The 13,526-nt window shown below is 37.0% G+C and overlaps 1 protein-coding gene and 1 long non-coding RNA gene across 2 annotated transcripts; both read left to right on the top strand.

The window, feature by feature from the left end:
• Positions 1 to 1,479: 1,479 nt before the first annotated feature.
• Positions 1,480 to 11,690, top strand: LOC107584531 (outer dense fiber protein 2-like). Its single transcript, XM_016271177.1, has 18 exons — positions 1,480 to 1,602; positions 1,798 to 1,902; positions 2,032 to 2,205; positions 5,024 to 5,211; positions 5,290 to 5,428; positions 5,904 to 6,035; positions 6,144 to 6,218; positions 6,301 to 6,372; positions 6,451 to 6,567; positions 6,743 to 6,928; positions 7,630 to 7,739; positions 7,853 to 7,988; positions 8,160 to 8,270; positions 8,829 to 9,092; positions 9,611 to 9,711; positions 10,102 to 10,264; positions 10,365 to 10,490; positions 10,566 to 11,690. The coding sequence occupies exons 1-18, from the start codon at positions 1,480 to 1,482 to the stop codon at positions 10,737 to 10,739; spliced, it is 2,496 nt and encodes an 831-aa protein (XP_016126663.1). The 3' UTR covers positions 10,740 to 11,690.
• LOC107584533 (uncharacterized) lies at positions 2,360 to 3,993 on the top strand. Its single transcript, XR_001609152.1, has 3 exons — positions 2,360 to 2,759; positions 3,646 to 3,762; positions 3,958 to 3,993. It is a non-coding gene; the product is annotated as an uncharacterized lncRNA (long non-coding RNA).
• Positions 11,691 to 13,526: the final 1,836 nt, after the last annotated feature.

Below are 13,526 nucleotides of genomic sequence, written 5' to 3'. Positions count from 1 at the left end.
TTGATACGTTTTAATGACATTTTTAATGATATTTTCATTGGTTTAAACAAAACCCGAATATGAATATAAAAATGTTATATTTATTTATTTAAAATGTATTTATTGAATTATTTATTCGCATATAGGCATTTTTCAACGCTTTTATTTTGAAAGCTAACTCAGTTTTTAGGCTTCTTCACATGTTGCTGTAGCCTGTTTGTGGGCTCACACAGACGCTGAAACCAAATAATAGAGAGCATTTCCACAACTTGTTTATAGTTTCAGCTCGAACAAATATTACCACTGGAATGTCGTTCAACAGAGATTCTAAGCTTCGTTTGTATCCTTGACAACACATGCAGCTTGGGCCTCTATTATGTCTATGCTCTGTTAGGCTTGGTTTATAAGGACGCCGTTGCTATAGACAGCGTACAGGCGATTTCCTCCAATCACGAACACGCACTTGCAACGAAACCATTTGAATCAGCCAATCAAATGAAAGACCGATTATCCACCTGAAGAATGGGGTTTCGAGTTTCGAGACTCTGGGATGACACGAAAACTGAAGTAGTTCGCAACTATTTTAATGTACATTTTACCCGTGTCGACGACGTTTGAATGTTTGTAATTTCGCATGGTAAGCTGGTTTGCAAATAAATACGTTTCGCTTGATGTTTAACGACTTTGTATTGTAGACTTCTTCAAACGATACTTATACTGATTGATGGACAATTCTCCTGCTCTATTTGCAGCTTCTCTGTCTTACTCATGATGTCTGTGTTGTGTTTTTGTACCTTGAAAGCTAGTTTCTGCTTCCTTAGCAGGTTAATTGCCTGTTAGCTTGCAGCTCAGTGTCCTATTTGGCTTCCATTCACTTCTGAATCCATTGTTGATGTAATGGTGGATATATTGAATATACTTGCATGTATTGAATTGTTGTTGTCACCTTTATATTAAGCCAGATGTCAGTCATGATTATAAGAGGGTCTGTTGTGGTGGTCTCGGTTTACCTCTGAGTCTTCTGAAACGTGACCTGAAGATGTGTGACCAGTAAAATGATACTTCAGACATGTGTTCTCTGATCCATAAACAAAGACTGGTACTTTACTTGAGTAGTTAGTGTGTAGTTGTGACTGTATGAATTTTATTATAAAATACTAAAATAATTGAAGCGGTATATATTCATTTAAAAAAAAAATGTTTATGTGAGTTTATATACCCTTTTTTATTTATTTTGTTATTTTAAATGTGTTAGATCATCAGACATGCCATTTTTAAGAGCATAAATATAGAATTCAGCCTACTTATTAATATCAAGGATGTAGATCGTGTATATTAATAATTATGACAATGCATTACGTGTTAAATAGGTAGGTGATATGACGTACAGGATTGTATGTTGCTTAGTTAAGTTCTAGCTGTCGGTTGAACAATTTACAATCTGGACGGTTTAGAAAAATGAATTTACATAGGCACGCTTATTGGTATTTATCTTTTTTTATGCAGAGAAAATCAACGACAAACTCTTCTTCCCCACCTCTGCATGTGCATGTGAACGAGACCATACCTGTGCATGTGCATGTGAAGAAGAGCACAAAATGCAGCCCTACCAAGACAGCCCAGGTATAACATCAGCTTGCAGTCTGTGCATAGACACCATCCTCAAAATATCCTTGCATATATAATTACAATGAATATTACGCAAGAATAAAGAAATGTCTACAGAGGTGTGCAGCTTCAGTTCTTTTAATGCTGCTTAGAAATACTCCAAAGATCCATGAGACCCATCTCTCACCGTGTATGTCTTTTATGTTCCAGGTTAAAACAAAAAGTAGCTTGCATCCTACTGCTAAGGTGAAGACGAGGGTCCCATGGATCCCACCTGGCAAGGTCTCAACACGAGAGACCCCATTTAAGTGGGAGGTCAGTCAAATATTACAAATACATTCCCATTTGTGCATATTTCATGTAAAATAATACACACTATGCAGTCCTTTGTAGAAGTGATCAATATTGTGTTATTTCTTATTATGATGTTTATGTATATTTTAGGGACCATCTCATTGTCTGGAGATAACACCTCCACAGGAACCAGAACGCTCCCAGTCTCCTCTCCGAATAGAAGATCTCTCCACTGATGAAGAAGAGGCACTGCATGGACGCATCAATCAGTACGAGAGGAAGATCGACAGCCTGATGACAGAGGTCAGCTCTCTGAAAAATGAGGTGAGAAATAAGTGATTGGAGAAATTATATCCCAGGAAAATTTCATTCAGCAATTAGAAACAAACTTTTTAAAGTAAACGCATACAGTGGGGAAAAAAAGTATTTAGTCAGCCTCACATGTTGCTGTAGCCTGTTTGTGGGCTCACACAGACGCTGAAACCAAATAATAGAGAGCATTTCCACAACTTGTTTATAGTTTCAGCTCGAACAAATATTACCACTGGAATGTCGTTCAACAGAGATTCTAAGCTTCGTTTGTATCCTTGACAACACATGCAGCTTGGGCCTCTATTATGTCTATGCTCTGTTAGGCTTGGTTTATAAGGACGCCGTTGCTATAGACAGCGTACAGGCGATTTCCTCCAATCACGAACACGCACTTGCAACGAAACCATTTGAATCAGCCAATCAAATGAAAGACCGATTATCCACCTGAAGAATGGGGTTTCGAGTTTCGAGACTCTGGGATGACACGAAAACTGAAGTAGTTCGCAACTATTTTAATGTACATTTTACCCGTGTCGACGACGTTTGAATGTTTGTAATTTCGCATGGTAAGCTGGTTTGCAAATAAATACGTTTCGCTTGATGTTTAACGACTTTGTATTGTAGACTTCTTCAAACGATACTTATACTGATTGATGGACAATTCTCCTGCTCTATTTGCAGCTTCTCTGTCTTACTCATGATGTCTGTGTTGTGTTTTTGTACCTTGAAAGCTAGTTTCTGCTTCCTTAGCAGGTTAATTGCCTGTTAGCTTGCAGCTCAGTGTCCTATTTGGCTTCCATTCACTTCTGAATCCATTGTTGATGTAATGGTGGATATATTGAATATACTTGCATGTATTGAATTGTTGTTGTCACCTTTATATTAAGCCAGATGTCAGTCATGATTGTAAGAGGGTCTGTTGTGGTGGTCTGGGTTTACCTCTCTGATAGTCTTGAGCACTGTCCTCTGAAACATGACCTGAAGATGTATGAGCAGTAAAATGATCCTTCATGCATGTGTTCCCTGATCTATAAACAAAGACTGGTACTTTACTTGAGTAGTTAGTGTGTAGTTGTGACTGTATGAATTTTATTATAAAATACTAAAATAATTGAAGTGGTATATATTCATTTAAAAAAAAAAATGTTTATGTGAGTTTATATACCCTTTTTTATTTATTTTGTTATTTTAAATGTGTTAGATCATCAGACATGCCATTTTTAAGAGCATAAATATAGAATTCAGCCTACTTATTAATATCAAGGATGTAGATCGTGTATATTAATAATTATGACAATGCATTACGTGTTAAATAGGTAGGTGATATGACGTACAGGATTGTATGTTGCTTAGTTAAGTTCTAGCTGTCGGTTGAACAATTTACAATCTGGACGGTTTAGAAAAATGAATTTACATAGGCACGCTTATTGGTATTTATCTTTTTTTATGCAGAGAAAATCAACGACAAACTCTTCTTCCCCACCTCTGCATGTGCATGTGAACGAGACCATACCTGTGCATGTGCATGTGAAGAAGAGCACAAAATGCAGCCCTACCAAGACAGCCCAGGTATAACATCAGCTTGCAGTCTGTGCATAGACACCATCCTCAAAATATCCTTGCATATATAATTACAATGAATATTACGCAAGAATAAAGAAATGTCTACAGAGGTGTGCAGCTTCAGTTCTTTTAATGCTGCTTAGAAATACTCCAAAGATCCATGAGACCCATCTCTCACCGTGTATGTCTTTTATGTTCCAGGTTAAAACAAAAAGTAGCTTGCATCCTACTGCTAAGGTGGGTCCCATGGTCCCATGGATCCCACCTGGCAAGGTCTCAACACGAGAGACCCCATTTAAGTGGGAGGTCAGTCAAATAACATTCCCATATTCCCATTTGTGCATATTTCATGTAAAATAATACACACTATGCAGTCCTTTGTAGAAGTGATCAATATTGTGTTATTTCTTATTATGATGTTTATGTATATTTTAGGGACCATCTCATTGTCTGGAGATAACACCTCCACAGGAACCAGAACGCTCCCAGTCTCCTCTCCGAATAGAAGATCTCTCCACTGATGAAGAAGAGGCACTGCATGGACGCATCAATCAGTACGAGAGGAAGATCGACAGCCTGATGACAGAGGTCAGCTCTCTGAAAAATGAGGTGAGAAATAAGTGATTGGAGAAATTATATCCCAGGAAAATTTCATTCAGCAATTAGAAACAAACTTTTTAAAGTAAACGCATATATACACTATAGTGCAATTTGGGGACTGTACGTTTTTTTTTTATGGTTTTGTCTCTAATAACAGTCAAGGCTGCATTTATTTGATCAGATATTGTGAAATATTATTAAAACTAATAAAAATGTTTTTAATATAGTATAAAATGTAATTTATTCCTGTGAATTTTCAGCAGCCATTACTCAAGTCTTCAGTGTCACATGATATTTCATAAAACATTCTAATATGCTACTTTGGTGCTCAAGAAACATTTATTATTATTATCATCAATGTTGAAAACAGTTGTGCTGCGTAATATGTTTGTGGAAACCATTACTGTCATGTTTGATCAATTTAATGCATCCTGGCTGAATTCAATTAAATGTGTTAATTTCATAAATCTTGCTGACCCCAAATTATAAAAATATGATTATTTTGCTCTCTCTCACACACACATACACATACGTACATATATATATATATATATATATATATATATATATAAATAGAACAGGGAATAGCAGATTGAATAGTTTGTCATAATAGTTAATGCGGTACACATGTGAAACAAATAAAAGTGTGTGATGTTTGTGTTTGCAGGTGGAGCTTCGTAAGAAGGAGCAGCTGCTAGAGCGTCAGTCGGAGAGGTTGAGCGCATCACAGCGTGTCATCGCTGAGCAGGAGGAGGAGCTTGCAGAGGTCGCCCGGGAGCTGGAGGCCACAGAGCAGGAGAACTCCCGTCTACGGGAGTCCATGGAAAAGATGCTGGAGGGGAATGATTTTGGGAGGTATAATGAAAACAATGACATTTTTGTTATTATGTATACACATTTCAGATACATTTTAAGCCATTTCTTCTTGTCTAGATTAGAGAGGGACAGTTTGCAGCCAGACAAAGATGTTCTACTCAGGAAGCTGCTGGAAGCAGAGATGGACAGCAGTGCAGCTGCCAAGCAGGTGTCGGCCCTCCACGAAACGGTCAGCCATGTGTCCAGGAGTGCGAGTGTGAGCAAAATACACCTTTCAAAACAATTCTAGAACTTCTAGAACTAGAATTTTTCAGAACATTGAAACCAGTTTATCATAACCTGTCTTGAAAAAAAGAGCCAGAAACAGATATGCATTAAATATATTTTTTTTACCTTTGTCCAGGAAAAAAAGATGTCAGGATCAGATTCAACGCTCTTGACCCGACAGAAAGAGCTCTTGCTGCAGAAGCTGGAGATTTTCGAGATACTCAGGAAGCTGCTGGAAGCAGAGATGGACAGCAGTGCAGCTGCCAAGCAGGTGTCGGCCCTCCACGAAACGGTCAGCCATGTGTCCAGGAGTGCGAGTGTGAGCAAAATACACCTTTCAAAACAATTCTAGAACTTCTAGAACTAGAATTTTTCAGAACATTGAAACCAGTTTATCATAACCTGTCTTGAAAAAAGAGCCAGAATCAGATATGCATTAAAAATATTTTTTTACCTTTGTCCAGGAAAAAAAGATGTCAGGATCAGATTCAACGCTCTTGACCCAACAGAAAGAGCTCTTGCTGCAGAAGCTGGAGATTTTCGAGAGCACTAACAGAGCCCTCAGACATCTTCTGAGAGAACAGCATAGTCGAGAGGTGCTGCTCTTCACAAATTCAAAGAATATTATTAGACAATTGCATTTTATTGTACTTAAAACAATAAAAGGTTATTAAGCTTTTCTTAACTACTTTGTTTTGTAACAGATGGACTCACTAAGACTCTTAGAGCAGACAGACGTGCTTCTGAAAAAACTTTCTGATGTTGAAGCAGAAAATTCGGTTTGTGTTGTTTGCATGTTGCACTGTAAACAGGTGTTTTTAATTTCTTAGTTTTATCACTGAACTCCTTTCTGTCTTCCAGCGTATACTTGTAAAGCTTCAGGACAAAGAGAGAGAGATTAACCAGCTCACTTCCTTGTTAGAAAGCGAAAAGGTAAACTGTATTTTTAAACATGGTTTTTAGACATGACGGTCAATTATTTGAATTGAATATGAATTCCCATTGTAACAGGAGAGTGCAAAGACCACCAGTGAACTGTCCAAAGTCTTGGAGTCCACTCGAGCACATCTGCAGGGTCAACTACGCAATAAAGAGGCAGAAAATAACCGTCTAAATGTTCAGATCAGGGTAATGCATTCAGCAGTGGCTGACAGCTTCTTGGTATTCAAGCAACATGTGCCACTCTTTGTTTTTTTTGTGTTTATTTTACAAAACATGTCTAATTGCTAACTTAATAATAACTTTAAATAATGAAGCATATATGGTATATTAAATGTATAAAAATTGTGTCCATTTGGTTTAGAATCTAGAGCGCTCCATCAGCCAGCAGCAGGGGGAGGTAGAACAGCTACAGAATCAGTTGCAAGGCCTCAGGCAGCAGGTGGAGGCTGATAAGGAGGCCCTGAAAAAAGCCACGCGGGCACAGAAACAGCGGGCACAGCGCAGTGAAGGCACTGTGGGACAGCTCAGTGCCCAGCTCTTGGAGATAGTGAGTTGAATGAGCTAAATGTGTACGTTTACACAGGTTCTTAAAATAACAGTTTGCTACGATAAATGTTTCAAGCAGTATGCGGTTGAAAAAAAAAAGCACAGTAAATTGCAACTGATATCATTTCTGGTTCATTCATGACTCTGGAAATGGAAGGCTTACTATGTACAGTTATGTTCAAATGTTCAATGTACAGTAAGTTTTTTTTAAACGTAATGCTTTTATTCAGCAAGAATGCATTAAATTGATTGTAAGTGACAGTAAAGACGTTTATAATACTATAAAAGTTTTTTTAATATATATATATATATATATGTATAAAATAATTTCTGTTCTTTTGAACTTTCTAATAATCAACAAATCCTGAAAAAAAAAAATCACTGGTTGCACAAAAAATATTAAGCTAGTTTTTAACATTGATAATAATATGAAATGTTTGAGCAGCAAAATCAGCATATTAGAATGATTTATTTAAGGAATGAATTACATTTTCATATATATTCAAATAGAAAAAACTTATTTTAAAATGTAATAATATTTCACAATAACATCGTTTTTACTTTATTTTTTTTTTATCAAATAAATGCAGCCTTTTTGAGGAAAAACTATTCACAGCCCCCAAACTTTTGAATGCTAGCTTAGATTTTGTGTCATTTTTCTATGACAGTATATGATATAAAAATATAAAATTATCTTCACAGGAAGCACAGTTGGCAGATGCTGTGTCAGCCGCAGAGAACTGGAGCAGTCGCCACACAAAAGAGATAAAGGAAAGAGGACAGCTAGAGATGGAGATCACATTGTTGAACAGGTCAGCAGTGATTTGTGTCCTTTGTATGATAATGCAAATCATAATTCTGAAAATATTTAAACCTAGAGAGCCTCCCAGAAAGCCATGCAAACCATTTGCATTTGTTCTTTTAGCCGTATTACAGACCTTACGGAACAGTTGCATGGGCAGGAAGAGAAAGCCCGAACAGATAGAGATGGCCTTTTAGATCGCCTTCATGAGCTCAATACAGAGCGCACTACTATACGCCTGGAGAACCAGAGCCTTAAGGTTTGTCTGTTTGCATCTGTACTGTCCAAATCTCCAATTTGTGCTTTTTTTTTTTTTTACAATTGATAACCAGTCTCATTTTATCCATAATCCCTCAATGATCGTTATTGCCTATATATTAAAATATGGTAAATGAATACAAATGAAAGCTGATTTGTTGTGATTGTACAGGCCACTTTGCCTGCCTTGGAAGAGAAGTTGACGTTGTCCCAGTCTGAGGTCCAGCAGGTTAAAGTTTCAGTGAAACAGTATGAGAGCTTGGTGGACAGCTATAAAGCCCAGGTGTGATCATCATTCTCTAACTTACTCATTGATTAAGATTATGAATTCCAGATACTACTCTTTGCTCAAAAGTTGGGATTTATTAAGATTTTCAAAATGTTTTTGAAAGAAGTCTCTTATGCTCACCAAGTGTATTTATTTGATTAAAAAATCAGTAATATTGTGAAATATTATTGAACTGTTTTCTATTTTAATATATTTTAAAATGTAATATATTCAACATTAATAATAAAAAAAAAGTTGAAAATTTTGAATGCCAAATCAGCAGCATAGAATGATTTCTGAGGGATCATGTGACACTGAAGACTGGAGAAATGGCTGCTGAAATTCCGCTTTGCATCACAAGAATAAACTATATTAAAATGGAAAACACTTATTTAAATTTCAATAATATTTCACAATAGTATTATTTTTACTGGGCCAGAGTTTTAACCAATTGTGCATATCCAAATTTTGGCATAAAATAGTTTCTCATCACATGTACGTTTTGGGAGTGTGTGTGTGTGTGTATTTATTTTGTCCATCTTTAAACTCTGCTCTGTTTCTTTGAATTCATAGGTTCGGAAGACCCGTGCTGAAGCAGATGAGTTCTCTGCACGTCTGCAGGTGGCTGAAAGTGAAGCCCAGGCTGTAAGAGATGAGCTAGACCAGGAGATCCAGAAGGTCAGGAAGCAGCTTCAAGGCCGTTTGACGGAGCTGGAGCCACTTCCTGAAGCTCTGAGACATGCCGAACTCCAGTTGCAGGAAGCTCATGAAAAAGAGCGCTTACAAGAGAGAAGAAACACAGAGCTCGGCACCTCCCTCGCAGAGCTACGCATCAAGGTGTGTTTGTTAACTGAAGTATAACGCCCTTGAAAACAGTGTGGATTTCATATTAAAACAGCCAATTATTTCATGAAGAAAAACTGGAAGAACATTACTGGTGGTGCAACAAAAATGTCTTAACAGAAAAGATACAAAAGCTCTTCATAGTGTTAACGACACTACTATGAGCATGTGACTGTCTTCATTTACCATATCAATGGCTATTCAGTATTCAGCAACTTGGCAGGGCCGTTGTTTCTTATTTCATACGCAAATAGGTTAGCCATTCCTAACAGAGACTGTAAAATTTACATTACTAAAGGTACATTAGCAAGAGGAGCCTGTTTTGAAGGGTCAGTGTTAAAGCAGATGGTGGAAAATAATTGTGTAAAGTTTCTGTTGCAAGAAACCTTGGCTAATATAAGTGGGGTAAAATGGAATACAGTAAAATGCCATTTATTTTTACTGATCTCCATTAGTACATAAGTTATGTTTTTATTGATAGAATTGTATTTGTTCTGGTGCATTGTGTTTAGGCGGAGCAACAGGGAAGTTTTGCGGAAATGTTGAGACACAAGAACATGTTGCTGCAGGAAGAAAACAAGCAGCTTCAGCACAAAGTAGAGGGCCTTGAACGGTCTGTCACTTTGTCCTTCAGTCCCTCATGAATTTTCTTTAATTCATTTTAATGAATTTAATTTCTTAAAGGGATAGTTCACCCCAAAAAAAGAAAATTGTCAACATTTTCTCATGTCGTTCCAAAACCATATGAAATTCTTTCTTCCGTGGAACATAAAAAGATATTTTTTGTTCATGTTGTTTGGTTCCTAACATTCTTTTAAACAGGGTTTGTGCTTAGAAGCATCTTAAATCAGAGCAGAATTCATAAAGTCATGGCATTAAATATTGCATCGCATGCATTGCTTAAAATAATCATACATGTTTGGAATGACATGAGGGTGAGAAAATGATAGCGTTTTTATTTTTGGGTTTCATTTTAACATGCTCTATCCTCTGTTGTCAACAGGAAGCTAGAGGAGGCTAGCTCCCAAAATCGAGAACTCATTCAGGTAATTTCGAAACGTGAAGAAACAATTCATAGCAACCAGGTGCGTCTGGAAGAAAAGTCCCGGGAGTGCAGTATTCTGACTCGACAGCTGGAGGAGGCCCTGGACGATGCACGTCGGCAGGTCTGTCCCACTACATCCTAATAAACTCAAGGATTCAATAATCTACATTTTCATCTTGCAAAACTGTTGCTCGTTTTTATTGAAGATTCCCTGTTGACAGGTTACACAGACCAGGGAGCGAGCAGCCTCTAAAGAGCGTGTTACACAGTCCAAAATTGTCGACCTAGAGACTCAACTGAGCAGAACAACAACTGAACTGAACCAGTTACGACGAGCCAAAGAGGAGGTCAGTGAAATTTCTCCGTATGGGAATTTCTGTCAGATATTTTTGTCAAAAATTCATCCATAAACGTTCTTACAGGCTGATCGGAGGTACCAGAGGCGTTTACAAGATGTCAAGGACAGACTGGAGCAGTCCGACAGCACAAACCGAAGCCTCCAGAACTATGTCCAGTTCCTAAAATCTTCTTACGTCAATGTGTTTGGAGATCCTGCTCTCACTGGGTCCTCGTTCCGCACACCTTCACCAATCTGAAAACTCTTTCAGGTGTCTTTTAAGACTTCCTTTACATGGACTAACATGTATTAATCTAATTGTCACCACTGATGACCTCTTGAGTTTGCTGTGCTTTGTATTTTACTCTTGAAGGATTATTTATTTGACATGGTCATTGTACGTGTTACTGGTAAGTACCAAGAAAAATCTCTTTTTAGTATTAGATAACCATCCTAGAATGAGAATTGTGGTCTTCTAGACAAATTCTTGTCTCATTTTGCCCTGTCACATGGTGGCCGTTATGCAATAAAGAAAATTAGATATTATCTTCTTGCAAACCTTTTTTTCTTTAATTTACATAGCAAAAATGAAGGTATTACAATAATTTGGATATTACGTCTCTTTTGAGCTTTTGCTTGTATCTGGTTTTAAAACATACCGTTTACTTTTTAGTTACAGTATATGATTTGACCCACTGTGCTATCTAAATGCTGTCAGTTTAAATAATGTCAGTATATACATGGTTGAATGAAGCACAGTAAGAGTGTGAAAAATCCCATTTAAAATATCACAATCACCTGCTTAAATTTGGATTAGCTTAGTATTTGAGTTGGTTTTAAGTGACAAAATGACGACAAACTCAGGATTTATCATTTTCTTTTTCAGCCAAAGTTGTTTTTAATTATAGCAGGGCCATTATGTGAATATTTCTACATTATAACAATGCAGAAAGCATATTTTTAGTCATGATTGATGTTATGTTGTTGTCGTCAGTAGGCTGAGAGCACAGATTCCAAAAATAAAATGTCTATTGGTGCTATACATGTACATTACTGTAATCATTCATCTTTTTTGTTTAAAGTTATACTTGCACTTTTTGTCTTTTATTTATCTCATGACCTGTCATGTGAAATATCCAAATAGTAGTATTCACAGTTGCTTATATGAAATGCAACAGTACATGTATTTTTTTAATTGGTAAGAATATTTTGTGTACATATCAGGTGTATAATATGTACTTAAGTGTATTAAAGTATTTTGAAAACTGCTGTGTGCTTCAGTGTGCAAAGAAAAGCCATTTCTCCATTTAATCCCCAATATCAAAATGTGTTTCAGTCCTTTAGAATCTGATTCTGAAACCAATTTTAAAATATAATACAATTTACTTGATTGTTTAACCCTTCTGTAGAAAGTTCTGTATGGATAAATGTATGGAAGGCTCTAATCATTTTTGTTAAGTCTGTAAACGATAGATATATATATATCGATAGACACTTGCCTTAAGATTGTGCGAAATTAAATAGTTGGAATCGCGTCTGGGTGTAAACACGCTGATTCAGATTCAAAGCAATCCGGAGTGAAATGAGCAGAGCACAGGGAGGAAAATTCAGATGGAAACCATTCCACGTCCTTCCCCATATTTTTTATTCATTGGCGACGATGCTTGTCTGCTAATGGAAATCTGAGAAGAACAGGATAATCATTAATCTAGTTCATATAAAAGGTGGTAAAATATATATCGATAGACACTTGCCTTAAGATTGTGCGAAATTAAATACAGTTGGAATCGCGTCTGGGTGTAAACACGCTGATTCAGATTCAAAGCAATCCGGAGTGAAATGAGCGGAGCACAGGGAGGAAAATTCAGATGGAAACCATTCCACGTCCTTCCCCATATTTTTTATTCATTGGCGACGATGCTTGTCTGCTAATGGAAATCTGAGAAGAACAGGATAACCATTAATCTAGTTCATATAAAAGGTGGTAAGGCGATTTACACATCACCTGTGAATAGAAATAAAGACATTTGTGTTAGATTTACTTAATGGTTATAAGATAGGCTTTTTTAAAAGTTAAAACCTCTACTTGGCTATATATTGGTGATGCTTCATTAGGGAAGCGTATCTTAATTTTAAAGGGGTCATAGGATGCCCATTTCCACAAGTTGATATGATTCTTTAGGGTCTTAATGAAAAGTCTGTAACGTAGTTTGGTTACAGTTTCTCAGTGGTAGTGTAAAAAACAACTTTCAAATCAAGCCGTTTTTGTAGCATTTTCCTTTATATGTTAATTAGATCTGCTGACCCCGCCCCTCTCTTCCAAGCTGCTCTCAGAGAGCCAGTTTACTTTAGCCGCATTCATCGTGAAACTTGCTAATTAGCACATTATTAGGAAAGTCGATTTGCAAAGATTCATTACAAAACATTATACTCACTTCTTCTGTAGATGAGGCTGGATCATGAATGATTTGCGCAAACATAGATGCATTTATGTAGATAGATGCCCATTCCCTTCAGAAACAATGTAATCCACTGCGAGTTCAGCGGCTCAGATGTGGGGAGTAAATGACGACTGCTATGTTCATTATTACATCCAACAACAGAACACCTCAATCGCTTAGGAGTCATTCTTGTCTACATCTGCTCCGGCGGTGAAACAATGGCGGACTGATGACAGCTCACTCAGGGTGGGTCTAAAGTAAGACACCAGTCCAGTCTGTGCTGAAACGCAACTGTCAATCAAACTATCGTGGGAGGGGCCTGTCTGTGTGACCTCACACAGACAGGCATTTGAGATCGGCTCGATTTGAGAAAGGGAAAAACATTTAACCAAATTAAAAAAAATAAAGACTGGGTGGATCTTTATCATTATAGGGTGGTTGTGTACACACACTGCCAACACACATTTCAGTTCAAACAACTTGTAAAAGTGCATGTAGCATCCTATGACCCCTTTAACTTCTTCAGTTTTTACAACAAATAATTAGAACAGATTTAAACATTTTATTGTAATCGTGACACATTTTTTCTCCCATTTTGTCTTTTT

This window comes from Sinocyclocheilus grahami, unplaced genomic scaffold (genome assembly GCF_001515645.1).
Source record: "Sinocyclocheilus grahami isolate Dianchi unplaced genomic scaffold, SAMN03320097.WGS_v1.1 scaffold61.1, whole genome shotgun sequence".
Taxonomy (NCBI): Eukaryota; Metazoa; Chordata; class Actinopteri; order Cypriniformes; family Cyprinidae; genus Sinocyclocheilus; species Sinocyclocheilus grahami.
Note: the sequence above shows the minus strand (reverse complement) of the source record. Positions and strands in the feature narration are given on the sequence as shown.

Bases quoted from the DNA above. Each gene is read 5' to 3' on its own strand.
- LOC107584531 (XM_016271177.1), top strand. From the start codon at position 1,480: ATGCAGAGAAAATCAACGACAAACTCTTCTTCCCCACCTCTGCATGTG. The intron at 6,568-6,742 runs GTAATGCATTCA...CATTTGGTTTAG, and splicing joins GTCTAAATGTTCAGATCAGG to AATCTAGAGCGCTCCATCAG. The intron at 9,712-10,101 runs GTCTGTCACTTT...TGTTGTCAACAG, and splicing joins AAAGTAGAGGGCCTTGAACG to GAAGCTAGAGGAGGCTAGCT.